General features: G+C 33.8%; 1 protein-coding gene across 48 annotated transcripts in view; it reads left to right on the top strand.

Moving 5' to 3' along the window:
* The window catches only part of MPDZ (multiple PDZ domain crumbs cell polarity complex component), a 173,420-nt gene that overhangs the window by 30,800 nt on the left and 122,657 nt on the right, over nucleotides 1–19,963 (top strand). For 29 of the 48 annotated variants that reach the window (XM_035305744.3, XM_035305723.3, XM_078369109.1 and 26 more), the window contains exon 3: nucleotides 464–630. In XM_035305744.3, the coding sequence (XP_035161635.1) occupies nucleotides 464–630 (167 nt within the window). Of the gene's footprint in view, nucleotides 1–463; nucleotides 631–17,301; nucleotides 17,338–19,963 lie in introns of all 48 variants that reach the window. The other 19 variants (XM_078368995.1, XM_078369138.1, XM_078369093.1 and 16 more) reach the window with 1 other exon arrangement.

Genomic DNA, 19,963 nt, shown 5'->3' with positions numbered 1-19,963 from the left:
AAAAATGTGTACTTTCTCTGCAGTTTTCTTTTTTTTTTGAGATAGAGTCTTGTTCTGTCACCCACCCTGGATTACAGTGGCCTGATCTCAGCTCACTGCAACCTCTACCTCCTGAGTTCAAGCGATTCTCCTGCCTCAGTCTCCCAAGTAGCTGGGATTACAGGCATGCACCACCACACCCAGCTAATTTTTTGTATTTTTAGTAGAAACGGGGTTTCATCATGTTGCCCAGGCTGGTCTTGAACTCCTGAGTTCAAGTGATCTGCCTGCCTCAGCCTCCCAAAGTGTTGGGGTTATAGGCATGAGCCATTGCGCCTGGCCTATAGTTTTTTATTCAATTTAAAAGAGACAATTTTATGCACTTAATAGAAGCTGTTTTAGGATCTTCATAAGATGGAGTCCTCATAGGTTGGACATATGTCCTTTGAATCCTGTTACTGACAAATGCTGCTCTTTGGTATAGACAAAAATCGGGCCCTGCAGGCAGCAGAGCGCTTACAAACCAAGCTGCGAGAACGTGGGGATGTAGCAAATGAAGACAAACTGAGCCTTCTGAAGTCAGTTCTGCAGAGCCCTCTCTTCAGTCAGATTCTGAGCCTTCAGACTTCTGTACAGCAGCTGAAAGACCAGGTAAGACATCATTCACCCAGGCAGGCATTCACAACATGGCATAGATCTTGTGAAAGGCTTGTGTTTTTCTGAAAGGCTGATTTTTCTATGTGTTAATGAATAGTTAATGAAGTCATTTAAACCTCCAAATGAGACATTCAGATTCACTGTGGCTTTTTTCCTCCTAGTTATTTTTGTAGTGGTTGTTGCTGTATATTGTAGATGATATGACATTGTGTTGAAAGCTGTGTGGATGCTGAAGAATGAGTTTCTAGAGGAAAAACGGATGATAAAAATATGTTTAGGATGGTTGGCTGTAGATTTGGTTTCCATCATCACTCAGCCTCATTGTTCATGTGATCTTGCTCATTTAGATTCGGACATTCAGTATACTTACAATATTTCAGATAAGCCAGGATTTGCATGTGTAATCATGTGTGTGAGGAAGGGAAATCACCTCTATTTTGACAGTAAAAGGAATAATTACATTGTCATCAGTTAGAGGAATTACAATTCTCACTTCTTTAAAGAGTGTAAGTAGCAATTGCTTCCATGACAGCTCAGATGGTGATAAACATTAGAACTTCTAAATGTAACACAGTGCTTTTTTGTTCTGTAAAAATTATGAGCATTAAAAAGTCGAGCATTTATATTAAAATTGAAACATTTCACAATGACAGAATGAAAACTGAAGTCAGATGTTCTTTGAACTTAGTTAACTTAATCACAATCTCTATGCTTTAAAAAATATTTTTAAAATGTTGGTTGTCTTCAAGGTTTGAAGTCAATCTAATTATGCCTTCAATCCAAGTTAGTTTTCATTCTAATGTCTTTAGCATTAATTAAATGGTTAGAGATGACGTGTTAGCAAATATTCTGCCTTAAAAGTTTAAAAATGAAACTTGAAGATTAGTTCCATAATTGGGTGAAAGAACAGCTCCAGTTAAAAAACAAAAACAAAATATGGCTAATGCAAAAGAACAAATAATAATAAGAGAGAATGAATTTGTTTAATGTCATGTAACTTCTTAAACTAGATGTTTTGTAGCAGAAAAAGTAAATCAAGAAGAATCTTCACAAATACTTTTCTGTAGTGAATTTCTATTTAATGATTTTGGAAGTTGTGATCATTAATTTAAGGTGTTTTTGTTATATGTAGTTGTGTTTGTCTCCTTTACAAGTTGTTGAAAAGATTGATTTTATTTATTACGATTATTTTTTTGAGACATTCTCTGTCACCCAGGCTGGAGTGCAGTGGTGCCATCTTGGCTTACTACAGCCTCTGTTTCCTGGGTTCAAGCAATTCTCCTGCCTTAGCCTCCTGAGTAGCTGGGATCATGGGTGCCCACCACCATGCCCAGATAATTTTTGTGTTTTTAGTAGAGATGGGGGTTTCACCATGTTGGCCAGGCTGGTCTTGAACTCCTGACCTCAAATGATCTGCCTGCCTTGGCCTCCCAAAGTGCTGCGATTATAAGAGTGAGCTACTGAGCTTGGCAAGATTGATTTGCAGTACTGGTTTTCAGAATGGATTGGCAAGCTTTTGGAGAAACCAATATTCTGAATAAAAGCATAATTATGATGTAGAAAATTGTCTGCTTTTTCAGAGAGTGTAAAGAAGTTGAACAGATATCTTCTCTTATTATTATATTATCTGAAAACATGATTAGAATGAGAAGAAACGTTGAAACAAAAAGCATGCTAACAAGTGTGTTGGGAAATACCACTTGTCTAGTGAGATAACTGTTGAAATTTCCCTTGTAGCCAGTCTTATATAAAGGGAGTAGTATTTGTGTATACAGTGTCTTGTGAAAGGAGAGTACAAATAGGCCTCCCTATTAAACTTTGTTTTACCATCTCCAAATGAAAGTAGGATATAGTCTGTAAGACTATTTGGGTCTCACCTGATTCAGATGAAACCTACTTGGAAATTTGTTGAGCCTGAGATTAACTACAGCATGATCTTATTATTTTATTAATGATAGGCACTGATATATTTTAAGACTACGTAAATTGTGAGGTCTGTGAATTCTGTAGGGCGTGTCTTACATGTTTTTGGACTTTGGGTTTCTTGTTCACATCTTCATAAACAGAGGAAAACTAATCCTGAAAGGGACCAAAGAAAACATCTAGCTTATACCTGTAGATTACAATGGCTTAGAGAGGTCAAGTGACTTGATTATAAGAGTAGAGTTAGAACTAGAACTCAGTTTTCTTTGGAGCCTGTCTTATAACTTCTCCTTCTTTTTTTTTTCCCGAAGGTAGAAAATTGGTCCCTAGATGCCAAGAGGTTCTTTTTGTTTAAAATCATTAATAACTTTTTACAGTGTCTGTGACTCTTTTTAAAATCTCCATTCTTTACTAATTCAATTCCATTTGTTGACCAGATTTTTTCTTATATGACTAGAGTAAAAACTTAAAACCAAATATATTTTCTATTCTAAAATTTAAATATAAGTATTCTAGAATTTTTTCAGATTTAAATTTTCCATGTAGTTTAACAGCTTATTTATTAATATTTATAGTCTAATAATTAATGAATTTGAGGAATAAAATTTGTTTTATTCTTTTAAACCAGTGGCTACACAAATCTGACCAATGGCTAGCTTATATTTATTATCTTAAACCTTACTGGTTTTCAAATGTATAATTTTATATGCATGACAGGTACAATTTACTATCTCCATCTTTTTTTACTATTACTAGAAAATATGACCCTCTGATTCTCCTTCTCCACCAGTCTCGTTTTTTAGAGAAGGGACTGAATAATTGAAAAGCCTGAGGTATATGCAGCATATTGGAGAACATGATCATATTGTTGTATTAATGACAGATGCTGACATGCCATGTTGAATTAAGCCTACAATTTTTTTTCCCTCAGATCCTTCTCATTACTTCTATTCAGTAATGTTTAATTTTTTCAATTTGCTTCTTCAGTATTAAGACTGCCCTTAGAAATCAAACTGTTTCCCTTTGGCAAATTAAACACTTGACAGGTGTGTAGCTGAGAGGGCAAAAAAGCCATGCCCTAAAGGGATGTGCTATTTAAATATTGTCAAAAATATTAGCAGGTCTGAGAATATAATTGATGTCTCTGTTTAACTCTGCCACATTGTGTATTGTTCTAATGCCAGCTAAAAGGATGCATGCTTTTAAACCTGAATAATCTCTAATAGCTGTAGTTCATTTCCTATTGCATGATTCCTGTTTAAGTGAAGAGAAAAAAAAAAGAACTGTGACTGTGTGTCAATGATCTGTCAAATGCAAATTCTCAAGTAGTGTCCTCACTGTCACCTAATCATCACTGCTGATAACTACAGGGCTTAATGCGTATTCATGACAAAAATCCACCTATTATGGGAAAAATAAACATGTTAGCAGTTTAATAATAGAAACTTGTCAGCCTTGAGGATATTGGATTTGCATATTTATTCTATGAAGTTTCTCCAGTCCAGTATAGGTGAATGCTAGTTTCTTGATTAATTAATTGCCTTGCCTTAAGAATAGACCACAGGCACTAAATTAATCTTTTTACCCTAAGTTATCTATAGGAAAACTGTGAATTAAAGTGATTAATTTCAATAGAAATTTTGAAGAATACTTAAAAATTGACATTGCTAAGATTGTTTTTAAAGCTATGGCAACAGAGACCAGTTCTAAGATTGGTGAAATAATGTGGATAAGTCAGGTTGCAAAAGCTGCTTAGATAGCAAATAAGCCTCAAAGCACAGAATTTTCAGGAGGTCTCCTTGTCAGTGACCTTCAGATTTTGTGGAGTGTGGCTTTCTATTGTTTTGTTGTTGGTGGTGGTTTAATATTTTTAGGTTTGTAGTTCATTCACTTTCCTCCCAAAAAGTGTAGGCTTACACACATATCATCTAGATGCATAATGTATATGCACACAAAATTAAGGCAAAATTTTCTTTGGAAAATTTATGATAGTTCTTGAAATAACTATAGAGATGTTGTGTTAACATAGGATCAGGGTTGAAAATTACTCTTAAATGTTGATTAGAGTACTTAGATTTTTTTGAAATTTTTTTCACGAAATGAGATCTTCATGATGTAAAATTTTGGTTTTATATTTCTGCATTTGTAAATTTTCCCTGATTATATTTCAAAAAGAAGTTGAAGCAACTTCTGATGGCAAAACTTATTAAATAATGAATGATTCAAATGTAAACTTCAACAAAGACCAAATAAAAATACCACAGAACTAAGTATATCAGGACCTTAGATTACTAAAATTCAGTATGTCATTTAATTTGTTTCCCAGAAGCAAAAGCAAAAAAGAAAAAAAAAAAAGAGAGAGAGAGAACAGAAGGGCCATGTATTGTTCAGTGTGGGACTCAGTGAACTAGGTTTCCCTTGACAGTGGGAGGGTTATCTCATGGAGGCTCATATTTTCATATTCATTTAATAATCAACTTTGTTGAACATCTAAAATTAATAAAAATACAAAGAATAATAAGATGAAGGCTCTCACTATTTAGAGGGAAAAATAGAACATAGGAAAAAGCAAGGTGAATAGTAAAAGAGGAAGGAATGAGTAACTTTGACTAGGCAAATTATATTTCCCTCACAGTGGAGGCAGTAGCGTGGAAGATGGGTCTTGAAAAATTAGTTCTGCAGAGGTTGGGGAAGTGATTTCAGGTAGAGGGAGCAATGTTTACAGGGATACAGAGCAGATCTCAACTGAGGATTATTTTCTGCTCTCCCTTCCCAAGGGAAACTTGGCAATGTCTGGAGTCAGTTCTTATTGTCATGACTGGAGGATAAGGGAGCTGCTACTCACTGGTAATGGGTAGAGTTCAGGGATGCTGCTAAGCATCCTTCCATGCACAGCATAGCCTCCTACAGCAAAAAATGATTGGGTTTATAATGTCTGCATTGCTGAGTTTGAGAAACCCTGGTATGGAGCCCCATGCAGACCTGTATCAGAGCAGTATATTATATGGCAGGAGAGGAAACTATGGAGTCAGACTGTGAATAACCTTTTCAAGCAAGATGTTTTGTTTGTTGGTTGATCATCTTTGTTCTTCTGCATTTGTTTTTTTCTTTTTGAAATAATATTAACTTTATCTTCTAACCCTTCTATTATTTACAATATTTTAGCAATCATTTTGTTTTTTATTTCTTCATTTTTTTTTTAACCTGATAAAAGCGTCCTAGCAGGCTGGGCGAAGTGGCTGAGGTGGGCAGATCACTTGAGGCCAAGAGTTTGAGACCAACCTGGTCAACACGGTGAAACACCGTCTCTACTAATATACAAAAATTAGCTGGGCACGGTGGTGCACACCTGTAATCCCAGCTACTCGGGAGGCTGAGGCATGAGAATCACTTGAGCCTGGGAGGTGGAGGCTGTGGTGAGCTGAGATCATGCTGCTGCACTCCAGCCTGGGTGACAGAGCCAGACTCTGTCTTAACAAAAAAAAAAGCGTCCTAAAATAAAGTTAAAGTAGTGGTTTTAATGACATTTTGATAAGTAAGATCCTCAGTTATCATTGCAAAATACATTAACTGTTCTTTAAAAGAATACTTTCATTTTACTAATTCTAATTAGTATCACATCCTAATTTCATAAGTTTTTCTGCCCAAGGCCACACAAGGTAATGTATACTTTGTGTGCATTTTTTTTTCTGATGCTCAAAACAGGAGCAAATTCTAGAAAACTTAGAGATGTAGATAGTCAATGTGTACTTCAGAGGTTCAGTTTCAAATATCTGAGGTAAACAGGGGTTGTTAGGTGGAAGACACACTATACCAGGACATTTCTGTAGATACAGAAATGTCTTTATTCTGTAGATACAGATTTGTAAGACTACAAAGAGTTTGTGGCCAAAGTGTTAAAGTATGTTGCTTTTAAGTAGTGACAGCATCAGATCAAATCATTTCTTACATTTATTATTTTAGATTGATGGAAAAATGGGAAATTTTGTGAACTGAGCATTTTCTTGCTCTATTTTGAATGTGACAGAAAGATACTGTTTTGTTTGATTCATATCTAAAGAGAAGTGCCTGTGTTTCCCTCTCTTTATTATTTGTATAAATGACAAAAAAAAAGACTCTTTTCCTATAGTTTCTAATTTGAGACCGAAAGGAAGATGATTCACTTATAGGTTTGCAGTAAGTAAAGAGCACATGACTACTGTCTCCCAAGAATGTTTAGGTTAAATTATGACTTGGTGTTGGTAGGGGAAGGAGGACAGAAAGAAATATGCTGTGATTTCATTAACAAGAACTGTCTAAAAATGGAGTGAAGCTTCCCAGCTGATGTTGCTTGTGAAAATGAAAATAGTCTATCTTATACCTGAAATAGTTTTACTTTTATGATAGAGCTTTGTAGCCACCTGACAGCAAAGTGTCTATTTCTTGAGACTCTAGTGTACATTATCTAGGAGAAGTTAAAAGAGAATGAGTGGTTCTTATGTTTTTACATTTACCGTAAAGTTTATTTACTGTAGGAATTTCAAATACGTTATTTTTGGTACAATAACAGCTTTTAAATGTTTGTTCCTTTAGCTAAAAGTTTGTAAATATAGAGCCATTGAAGGGACTAAAATTTTTGTTTTACCGTGGGCAAGAAGGCACTGTTCAAGCTTTTTATACAGTGCTGGATTAAAATGCAACACCATCTTGCTATTGGCTATGCATGTGTGTCTAAAACAGCGAATGGTGATAATTGTATGGTATTTTTGTGACAATGTTAAATGGTCTTTGGAGAAGAAGGAAAAAAATGTGAAATTTACTGGTTATAACCTAAATGAGTTTTTTTAACCTCCAAATTTAAGAATAATAGGCCTTGTTTTACATTTGAGGCTACAGTTACCTTTCAAGAAGCCCTTATGCCCTATAAACTTGGCTTCATTTAACTAGTTCATCAGTTCTTTGAGGTAGGTTTTGTTCTTATTTCATCCAGTGAGGAAATTGGGGGTTAGCTTATATAACTTAATCTGACCCATGCAATTATTCATTGATAGACTTAGGAGAATTTGAAGTCAGTCTGACCCTGAAGCCAGTCTTTTTTTTTTTTTTTTTTGTTATTATTATAACTTACACTGTTTCTGAACCCCTAGTTCTCTATGTTAACAAACAAATAGATGGAAAAACAGTTAATAGCATCCCTAAAGAGAAATATGCTTAAAACTAAACATCATCTAAACTCAAATTCATTAAGATAAAATATGCCATGTCCTGTGAATTATTCCCCAAATTTTAATCATGGAGTCTTTTGGACATAAACTTGTACTTTGATTCTCGTTATATTTATAATTTCACTAGATTTTAAAGGTAAAGTGAATGATCTGGTTAAAGATAATTGTGAAATGGAGAGAGAATGTGGCAAAATATTATCAGTCTTCATGTGTCCATTCCTATATAATTATACATCTCTGTAAGGCTTTATTTTATTTTTATTTTCCTCTAAGCAGATTGTGAACAGTGAGTCAGTTTTGTCTCCTGGAAATGTGGGACTGATAGGAGAAACACTGCAAAAATTCTAACATGTTGTTTGTTTAAATTTTCAGTTTTCTAAATTACTTATTTGTCTTGGCATTTCAAATAGATTAATTTACTTAATTTCGATACCTTCCCCACTTTGATGCAGAAAATTTCAGCATACCTTGATAAGAATATTATTTTTGCTCAAGCTACACTTCCTAAATTTTTTCTTTTGGAAATTTAAGAAAACACAGAATTGTTGAGATTTAAATAAAGAAAAGACATTCTGTAAATATGCATAAACACACATGCCTAGACTGTGGTATATGCTGCATTCCACTTGCCATTTGTTCTTAACAAGCACAAAAAGGAGCTTTAGAATTAATTGTATTTCAGGTTTGCTTGACATCCATTTACTACTTTTGGCATAAAATCCGTACCATATTCCATCTTTAAATACTTTGTACCTTATATGATACTTTACTCAAGCTCGAAAACTGATTGCTTAATAAATGAATGTATGAGTATTCTTAAATATTCAAGACTATTGTTCATTATTTATCTTTCCTTGCCAGGCAACTAATTTTTAATATAAATAAATTAACCAAATAACTAAAGTTATTTTGGAGACCCTACTTCTTCTCTTAGCAAGACATTGAAAAGGTACATCATTTATCATTATCATAGCATAAAGTCATACTCTGTGCCTGGAACTGTTCTAGTTCTATTATAATTAAACGTTTTATCATTACAACAATACTATAAAGTGAGTGATATGATTTTCCTCATTTTATAGGTAGGGAAATGGAGGCACAGAGAGGTTAAGTGGTAGAGCCAGGCAGGCTGGACTCCAGAGCCAAGGTCTTAATCATAGAACTCAATTTTTGTTTTGTTTTGTTTTATTTTCTTCTTAAATAGTGAATATAGTTAAGGATTTCAGGGCTTCTTCTTATTATCTGATCTAAGATTGTGGCAGTATGGTCTGGTAGTAGTTGGAGACAAACCTAATCCGGATTTATATTCTGGTACTGATATTTATTAGTAGGCGATATTAAGTAAGAGTTTATTCTCTCTCTCTCTCTCTCTCTACACACACACACACACACACACACACACACACACACCCCCTGTAAAGCATTTTGGTCTCCTAATCAGTTTACAATCATAAATTATTATTAAGGATTGCAAAAAGCTTCTGTTTATATGGTTTTATGTATCAATATATGCCATATTAGAAATCAAAATTCAGAAATGTTTTAAATATTTATTTAAAAATCACAGTGGTAAAACCATTACATGTTTAAAAATTAATGAGAAGAGTGGCATTATTTTATATTTTTGCACATAGCTTTAATGTGTGCCTTAATAGAAGAATACTACATTTTCATCTGCTTCTGCATTTCATCTGTTTGGATTTGCTGTTTTAGTTGATGTTTATGAAGAAAATCTGGCCTCACAGATATGTAAACTGGGAAAGGGAGGGGTATAGCTTTTTCAGACAATTGTGGTATCCTTCTTTGGTAATGCATCAACATTTGTGGTGGCTTCTTAAAGGTTAGTTGCACCGTTGAAGCACCATCATTGTCTGGAATAAATACCCAGCGTTCATCGTCTTGCACCAAGAAAATTAAGGGCACGGACACATATGGGTGGCTTAAGGACTGGAAAATTTAATACGCAGGAGAAAGAAAGAGGAGAACAGTTTCTTGCCAGAGAGAGGCAACCGAAAGCAGGCTTAAGGAGGCAGACTGCAGCAGATTTTATAGGCAGGATTGAGGAGGGGGCATCTGATTTATGTAGGGCTCACAGATTGATTTGACCACGTGTGAGGTTTACACAGTTTTAGGGGAAGGCTGGTCATCCCACCCTAATCTTATTATGCAAGTGGACTTTCCATTTGGCCTGTGACAGCTTGTCTGCTCCTTACTGTACAAGTGGCTGGTAAAAAGAGAAGATAGAGCCGCCATTTTAAACGTGCCTAGTCCTAGGTAGTGTATTCCTATGGGCACAACTGCTAGCATTCACCTGTGCAAGCTTCCAGCTTGTTTATGTCTACAGCTCGATTTCACAGGGTGCTCTTTGTTAGAAAGGAAAATGATTTTGGTGCTGTTTTTCTGGGAAACCTTACCAAGGACTTCTGTACCCTCACTATCTGCCTAAGTAATTTCTTCTTAACTCCTATATCACTGTGAAATCTGAAACCAAATCAGTAAGTACTTCACTCTCTATTATAGTAAAATTTATTTGTCTGTGTTGGTCTTTGAATTTTTTTTTTTAACTAAAACCTAATTTATATTACATTGGTCATTTGGAAAATTTGAAAAATGGAAAAATCACATTTCACATTTCATTATATATTACCAAAAAGTTATACTTCCTGAAGTCAGTTACAGTCTTATCAACAAATTCAAGTTATAGAAAGGTGTCGGGGTCAAGATGACAGATACAGATGTTCCAAAATTCTAATTTTCCCTTGAAAGCTCAAATTTTATTATGGGCAGCAAATACTGTCTGTTGTTTTTCTTGAAGTGACAGGCTTTGTTTATTTTTGAGAAAATGTCTTTTCTGTACTCGTTTGTTATAATCATAGTTTGATTTCCAGTAATTTTTTTTCATATATGATACTTGTGGAAAAAAAAGTGGCTAGGCTAGTTCAGCTTGCAACTGAAATAAAATTAGTGCTTTTCTGTGAGACAACCACTGAATTTATGCAGCTGAAACACTTTATACTTACCTTTTTTTTTTTTTTTTTTGAGACAGTGTCTTGCTCTGTCACATAGACTGGGCTGGAGGGCAGTGGCACACTCATGGCTCACTGCACCCTTGACCTTTTGGGCTCTGGTGACCCTCTCACCTCAGCCTGCTGAGTAGCTGGGATCACAGGTGTGTGCCTCTAGCCAGGCTAATTTTTTTTTCCTGTAGCGATGAGCTTTTGCCACATTGCTCAAGCTGGTCTTGAACTCCTGGGCTCAAGCGATCTACTCGCCTCAGCCTCCCAAAAGGCTGGGATTATAAGCATGAACCACCGCCCCTGGCCTGCTTACCATTTTGAAACATGGAATACGAAAAAGACATGTACTTGAGGGTCAAGATTTTATAAAATTAACAGGTTTTACTGTATCAAGAATTTGTGATTTAAAGGGTGGGGAAATACAATATTGCTCTTTATGAGAGGCTCTCAAAGGAATCTATAGTCTTTTTTTTTTTTTTTCCCAGCTTACCTTGGACACCTCTACCCACCCAATAACAATAATAAAAACTAAAGATACTATTAAAAAATATCAAATAAGTTATAAGAAAAACTTCATTATTTTTGAAATTGGGATCTCAGTGGAAACTCAGGGGTTAGGTAAAACATCTTGGTATGTCTTACTTCATTGTAGGAGCTAACCTTTTAAAAAAGAAGGTAAACAATTTTTTTGATAACAATAACGCAAAGTTTAAAACAAAACTATGTTTTAACTTCAAGTTATTTTCCAATCTTTTTACAAGTATTATACATAAATATATTATGAAATTTGGAGGAAGTGGGAGTCAGTTTTTTTTTAACCTAAGCGAATTCCCAGAGGTTTTAGTGTCACTTAGGCTTTCTTAAAGAAGAAGAAAACTAGTTTATAAAATACACATGGAGCCCAGCATTTAGTGCAGTATGTCCTCCTGTGGATTGATTTTAATAAATATCTCTATATCATTTTGAGAATGAATAAGATCTTTGCAGCTTTGAATAAAAACTAAAACATAAAATAATCTGTTAACTCCTCAATCATCCATTTAAGTTGACAGCATTGTATTAAAGCTAAAGTCTATAGTTTTGTTTTTGATTTTGACAATTAACAGGTTATAACAATCAGCGTTACATCCAGGTACACCTTCCCAAATATAAGAAGGAAAAAGTCAGAGTCTTACATACTCTTTATTTCCTTCTTTAAGTTTTAAGTGTTCTTTGCCTTCTGTCTTGAGTTTTATAAGCTCACAGTTTAACTTTTTTAGCACAAGGAAATTTTAAGACAAACATGCATTTGTACCTATATAGGGGCAGGTGCAGAACATTTACATTTTGATTACTTAAAAATGACTGCATCAACATTCTTAGGTTAAGGATATATTTTCTAAATTGAATACCCTATCTTTTAAATTTATCAGCAAATGATAGTGAAAGGCTACTTGAAAAATATCTGCAAATTATACTTTGTGTTCTCAACCACTACCTGTTTTGCTATTCAAGAATTCATGGCTGTGAACAGAAAGGTATCTTCTCTCAGTATCTGAGTGAACTAAGCCTAGTGATATAATTTTATATGATATTTAACACATTAGTGATTATGGAAAGCATTTTGTCACTTTAATTACTACCCCTATCACCTAGTGATGTTTAAGACATTTTAGATGCTCAGTAAATACTTGAATGAATGAAAAGAAGGTCTCATAGAAAATGTAAAATTGTGTTTGTTCTATTTGAAAATATTGTTTTCCCTTCTTATAACTTAATGCTCCATTTTGTGTCTCATTTAGTTCAGGAGCTAGGAGCTACTTTATGTCCAAAATAGTTTCGTCACATTAAGCTAATCTCCTTTGAACATGCAGTTCAATTTCTTTAATTAGCTTTAAAAATAAGGATCATTAAATCAGAGTGCCACCATCAATTACTGTGCTAGGGTTTGCCTGTTCAATAATGCATCAGAGCTGTGCTTTAATCAGTATTTCACTGAAAGAATTATGGAAGAGGAGGCCCCTCTGGGTTCCAAACTTGAAATGGAGTCCTATCATGTATAAAAAAATTTTTCTTGTGATTGTTATCATTTTAGGTGCTGTTTTTTATTGAATGATCTCAGCATCCTATCTTTGCATTTTATAGTTGAGATCAGTTCCAGAGAGTGTTTTACAGCATTTTTGGTAAATTCACAAGAAAATAAGCACATTTTTTTCTCTGTAAGAAGAAAATACAAGGTGCATGATTTAAAAAAAGTCTGCATTTCTAAGAGATGCATCTGTTATCGCAAATTCCCTGAAGAACGCCTTATTTCTTGCCTCTCATTACAATAAGGTGTAACAAATAAACAAAAAAAAATAGGAAATTGAACTAGCAGTGTATGTCTGTAAGTTTTTAAACAATTTACCAAAACTAGGGTTGCAAAAGCAGTGGTCATTTTTACTTAGTAACCTAATTTAAGGTAACATATATTTTAGCTTTTAAATGATAGAGTATAATATCTATCAAATATACATAAGCATTTTGGTCATTTATTCTTCCTGCTGTACTATGTATTGAGAGTAAGTCAAAATAACAGAATCATAAAACAGATTTTGATAATCTACCAAAAAATGCTTTATGAAATAAAGTTTGATCCTAAGCAGTCATTTTTGTTATACAAATATCAAATAACATAGTTACACAAATACTTTTGGAAAGATTGATGGTAGATCATCTTTTAGCTTTGTTGAATTTCTTCATTGTATCATTTTTGTGTTTTGTAGATTTTCACTCTATTGTATGTTATTTTCTTCCTTTTCTGAGTTTGGTTTTCTGTTTTATTTTTGCTTTTTGATTCAAATGCTCAGCTCATTGATATTTCATCTTCCTTTTCCCACCTAATATATCTAAGTCTATATATTTCTTTCTAAGCATTTCTTTAGTTGCATATCCAACAATTCTGGATATAGTATGCAGTATATGCACTGTGTTGTATCTTTATTATCATTCAGTTCAAGATTTCTTTTAAATTCCTCTCTCCCTCTTTCCTTTCCCTCTTTTCCTCTCCCCTCCCTTCCCTCTCCTCCCCTTCTCTCCCCTCCCCCGCTTTCACTCTGTCACTCAGACTGGAGTATAAATGGCATCAACTTAGCTCAATGCAGCCTCAACCTTGCTGGGCTCAAGTAATCCTCCCACTTTAATGCCCCAAGTAGCTGGGACTACAGGCTTGGACCACCATGCCTGGCTAATTTTTGTATTATTTTTTTTTTTGGTAGAGGTGAGGTCTCAGTTTGTTGCCCAAGCTGTCCTCAAATTCCTGGGCTTAAGCAGTCTTCTTGCTTTGACCTCCCAAAGTGCTAGGATTACAGGTGTGAGTCACCACGCCTAGACTTAATTTTTCATTATCACGTCTTTGACTCACGGCTTACTTAGAAATGTATTGCTTAATTGACCACATTTTTTAGTATGGTTATTTTTCTGTTGTTGATTTCCAACTTAATTCCACTATAATGAGAGAATATCATCTGTATGACATTAGTTCCATGAGATTTATTGACACTGTTTAAATAGAACTATAGTTTATTTAGATAAATATTTCTTGCATTCTTGAAAAAAGTATGTATTCAGCAGTTGTTGAGTACAGTATGTAAATGTCAATTAGGTCAATAGTATCCAGAATGTTGTTCGGATCTTCTATATCTTCATTGATTTATTCTGTCAGTTACTGAGAGAGGTGTATTATTATAATCTCTAGTAATTATTTTGGATTCGTCTGTTTCACATTTGGCATTCTGAGTTATTTTGCCCTAAATGTTTTTAGATTATATTTTTATTATTACTAAGTTTGTTCAATATTTCTACTGAATTGATTCTTTATAAATTGTTACTCTTGATCTCTAGTAATGCCTCTTGCCTTAAAGTCCACTTGTCTGATATTACTGTGGCTGTACCAGGTTTCTTTTGGTTATTGTATGCATGGTGTATCTTTTTTTCATCTCTTTACTTGCATTTTTTCCTTAATTTGCATCTTTGGTAAACAGCATATGTTTGGTTTTGTTTGTAATCTAGTCTGACAATTTAAATGAAGAGCCTAAAATTTAATCTGTTCATATTTAATGTAATCATTGAGAAATTTCTGTTTAAGCCCATCATCTTTTTGTCTTTTATATTAATTTTTGTCTTAACTTTTGTCTTTTTTGTAACAAATATTTTTATTTCAATTTCTCTTTCTTTTAACTGTTTACACTTTATTATTATTTTAGTGGTTACCCTGAATATTACAGCATGTATCCTTGACTTATTTGAGTCAATGTTTAAATAAATTTTTATTTTGAAATACTTACAGACTCAAAGGAATTTTAAAATATAGAGAGGTCCTGTACATATCACCAACTTTCTTGCCAAGGGTTTTATCTTAATAATTACAATAAAATATTAAAACGAAGAAACTGACATTGGGTACAATATATGTAAATTTTTTCAATTTGTGTCATTTTTGTTTTTACTTATATAGATTTACCTAGCTATCCCCACGATTAAGATCAGATCTATTTTATCACCACAGAGAACTCCCTTATTCTACTCTTTTATAGTCATACTTAACCCCTTTCTCACATTTATAGCCCCTGGCAACCTTTAATTCATTTTTCATCTCTATGGTTTTGTCATTTCAAGAATGTTATAAAAATAAAATCATAACGTATGTGACCTTTAGAGATTGGCTTGTTTTCATGCAGCACAATGCTCTTGATATCTTGAAGTTGTGTATATTAATATTTTTCTTTTTTTTATTCTTCAGTAGTATTTTATGGTATTGGATGTACCTATTGAGGGATATTTTGTTTTCAGGTTTTTGCTATTATATATAAGCTTCTGTGAGCAATTGTGTATGGATTTTGTGTGGACCTAGGTTTTTATTTCTCCACAACAAATACGCAGGAGTGCAGTTGCTAGGTTTTATGGTAATTGCATGTCTGGTTGTTTTTAGAAACTGCCAAACTATTTTTCAGTGGGGTGAACTGTTTTACATTTCCACCAGCAATGTATGAGCAATCCAGCTTCTATATATCCTCACCATTCTGATAGGTATGTAGTGATATCTCTTTGTGATTTTAGTTTGCAATTTCTTTAATGGCTAATGCTGTTAATCTTTTTTATGTACTTATTTCCCACCCATATTTTCTCTTTGATGAAATCTCTCTCTGTTTTTTGCTTATGTTCTAACTGGGGTTTTTTAACTGCTGAATTTTGAGTTTCCTTTAAATATTCTAGATATGAGTCATATGTCAGATATATGTATTCTTGACTTATTTGATTCTATTTTAATTAGTACTTTTACCAATTTCCAAAAAATGCAAGGAACTTAAAACACTTCAACTTTGTTTACTCTACTCTTACTTTTTGTGTAGTTGCACGTTCTTTAATTACCCATACATTTAAAGCTCTGTAAATTTAGATTATTTATTGTTTTAAGGAATTCCTACTGCTTTACATTTTTAAACCCCTTTTCATACTCTAATATTTTCTGCTTAGGGATATTCTATTTAATTTTTTTTCTGCCCAAGATTTTACTTTGGTATTTCTTTTGTACAAATCTAAGGTAACTGTGTATAGGGTATGTTTGTGTTTATGTGTGCGTATCTGTGGTGTGTGGTGTGAAAAATCTAGATTGTCAAGTATTTTTATCTTTTTGTTTTTTAATCATTTTGTTAACATCTGGCTTTCATTGTTTTTCTTGAGAAGTCAGCTGTTGATCTTATTCTTCTTTGAAGATCAGATGCCTTTTTGTAGTGGCTTTTAAGATTTTCTTTCTGGCTTTTAGCTGTTTTGCATTGATATACCGTGCTGGTCAGCCTCTAAGATGGGCAGTATTTTCTTCCTACTGACATTCATGCTCCTGTATAGTCCCTTCTTCTTTGGTGTGGGTTGGATGTACTGCTTTGCTTTGCATCAATAGAGTATGGCAGAAGTGTTGGTTTCTTTTTGATACCTGTAAAGTGTGTGTGTGTGTGTGTGTGTGTGTTTAATAGCTTCTATATACAGTTTTAATTGTTCTCAGTGGAAAGGTTACTCTGATACAGTTACTCACACAGAGTGACCTTAATTGTATGTAGAACTAAAGATAAATTGTGTTTTCTTGGATGCTGTTCTAGAAGCTGCTCTCCTAGAACACCTGCAAATGAGGTACTTGCTAAGAAGATACTGTCCATTTCTTCTGGAAGGCATATTGAGTGATACCTGGGGCACCAAACACTTGTCTATTCAGACATTTTCTAGTTTGTATTCTTCGATAGCTTGTACCAGCTAAATGTGCATTTGTTAAAAAGTCATTTTTAAAGCTGTTTGTGCCAATTGTATTTATTTTATAATTGCATGACTTTACTATATAATATAAAAATTTATGATGTGAATTTCTTTTTCTATGAAAATGTATTTAAATTATTTCAAAAAACTGTATAGGTGACTTGACAAGACACTTGGTGAAATTGTTAGTTATGTTTGATCAAACTGTAAAACATATTTATGATAAAAGATATTTATGATTATGAAATTTGTTACAGGCTGATGATCCTGCACACCAAGATCTAATGACAATGGTATGTTTGCATAGAAAAAAGTATTTGGACTTAAGCTATGGTAAGCCAGATTGAATAAGTTACATGTATGAACAAATTCTATATACAAATGAATATACATGTGTTTTCAGTTAAAGTAAGGTACATATTTTTTCTTTGTTATGATTTCTGCTTTATCTGCCCTTTTTTAGTATGTGAACCAATACTGGTTCTGACTGTATCTTGTAAGAGGACTTTTCCTATACTTTTAAATACTGAGAAGGGGATTTAGCTTGCCCTTTCACATAGAATTTGCAAACTTCTAAATAACTTTCATAATATTTAAGTTATGCTTTAGGAAATAGCACTAATTAAAATCCATAAATTAATGTATATTTATTTACTAAATACGTAGAAACCCCTTTAGACTGAAATGTTCAACAGAAGTTAAACAGAAAACAGATAATTATTTAGTGACTCTTGCTTATTTACTGGAGACTTCCATAAATTACACAGATTGTTTATCGGTATATAAAAATTGCCAAATATTCATGTTTTCTTTTGCTTATTTTATATTCTGTAAACCAAGGCTGAGAATCAAGATCTTTTCATTAAACATGTATAGCATGACTACTATGAACAGACCTATCAAGGCAAATTAGATGCATTCCTATTCCTCAAATAGATTACAGTTCAGAAAGCCATTTTAATAAACAATTATAGCATAATCAAAGGTGCCTTTCTGCTTTTTCTTTTGAGTATAAGTTTGCCAGTTTATAAACAAGACTTTTGTATGGTGGTATAATTAAATAGTAGTTTTTAGATATGTGATCTCTATAACCTTTGCTTTTACATTTATGTAGACATCAAGGTCAGGGATGAAGCAGTAGGAGCCATTGACCTTCCTCAAACCTTTGACACATTAGGAGATGACAGTTGATATTAAATACTTTTATACAGTTCTCATTTTGTAATATTTTACTTGTTCTGCTCTCACCAACTTTGCTCTTAGAATGCCTGGATACCTAATCTTTCATAATATCGGAGCTATTTTACCATGAATTTCTTATAGACAGACTATTCTCAGAATGTAATTTGTTAATTCTGGCTTACCATAGCATAAGTCCAAATATTTTTTCCTATGCTAACATACCATTGCCATTAGGTCTTGGTGTGTGGGATCCTCAGCCTGTCGCGTATTTCATTATGCCATCTGTTTCAACCTGGGCTGTATATCTTCTGCTGACAGATTTTATTGAAGTTGCCATAGCTCAGGATTTAAAAAAAATCAGTCTTGGCATAAGAAGCTTGCTTTTGAAAAAATAATAATTGATCATGCCTGCTATAGATTTTAAAATAAACATTTAAAAGGATTCCCAAAAGTCTTTTCTCAGCACACTGGTCTCTTTTTTTTTTGTGATAGCAGATAGCCAATATAATGGTTAAGTTATTGATAACTTTGGTGACTTAATGAGTTTTCTGCTTTATTTTTAAGGACAGGTAACAAACTCTTTTGTATAGATTTTGGTGACATATTGTAAAATATTTTGATAGCTTCTGTCAATGGATTTACCTAATGTCTGAAATTTACCTAATGTCTTATTTCAAAACATGATATCTCAATTGTTTTGTGTATGATACAAGGACTCTATGTTTCGTGTATAATACAAAGATGATAGGAATACCATGATGAAAAAAATCTAGGTCATAAACAACTTAGGTGTGTGACTGTGTAACAATTTCATAATCTGTAAAATTGAGATGATATTTGAAGGGTTGTTCAGCAGATTGGATTAGAGTTAGGTCCTTAAAAAATAGATAAACATATTTTTCTGCCTGCGTATGTTGAACATCAACTTTGTATAAGGCATTCTTCTAGAGAATGAGGGCATAGTAAAAATAAAATAGTCAGATTTTTCTGCTGGAGGGATTTTACATTCTAGTCTGTCTCCACTGGCTAGGATGAAAGCTTCATGACAGCAGGGTATGGATCAGGTGGTAATGAATGCCATGAATTAAAATAGGACAGGGTAAGTTCATGGAGTATAATGGTGCTATCTTGGATAAGAATGCCAAGAAAGACCTTTCTGAGGTGAGACTGGGCACACCTGAATAAAATAAAGAAGTATGTGGATATTTGGGGAAGGATATAGCTGTCTGGTAGAGTGAACAGCTTGGCACTTTGAGGCACAGTGAGGCAGGGAGCACAACTGGAGCTTAGTGGGTAAGGGAAGGGATAGACTGCTAGGAGATGAGGTCAGAGAGTGACCCAAAAACATCATTGAAGTAAGCTTTCTGATATGTAATTATAGATAAAAAGTCACATTCCAGGCATCCAGCATAATTATGAAATTAGGATTGACTGCATTGCTTTATCTACTATTTAGATTTAACTTCAAACTCTTTGTAATAGGCACACACAAATAATTATAGAATCATTTCCCAGAGTGGGATGATCTTTTCTATTGTTACATGTGTCATTGTACTTAGAGCTAGCCAGACAGCATAGTTTGAGGGCACAGTCCTCCAGACTGCTAGTGCTGCCCCATACATCTGAGACCAACTGCAGTGAGTTAGGGTCCAGCTACAAAGTTAAAGGTATAGGGATACACAAAACCACCCTCACTTCTGACATCAGCTGCAAGTTTGCAAGGTTCCCCTAGCCCTA

The sequence above is a fragment of the Callithrix jacchus genome, chromosome 1 (genome assembly GCF_049354715.1).
Source record: "Callithrix jacchus isolate 240 chromosome 1, calJac240_pri, whole genome shotgun sequence".
NCBI lineage: Eukaryota > Metazoa > Chordata > Mammalia > Primates > Cebidae > Callithrix > Callithrix jacchus.
Note: the sequence above shows the minus strand (reverse complement) of the source record. Positions and strands in the feature narration are given on the sequence as shown.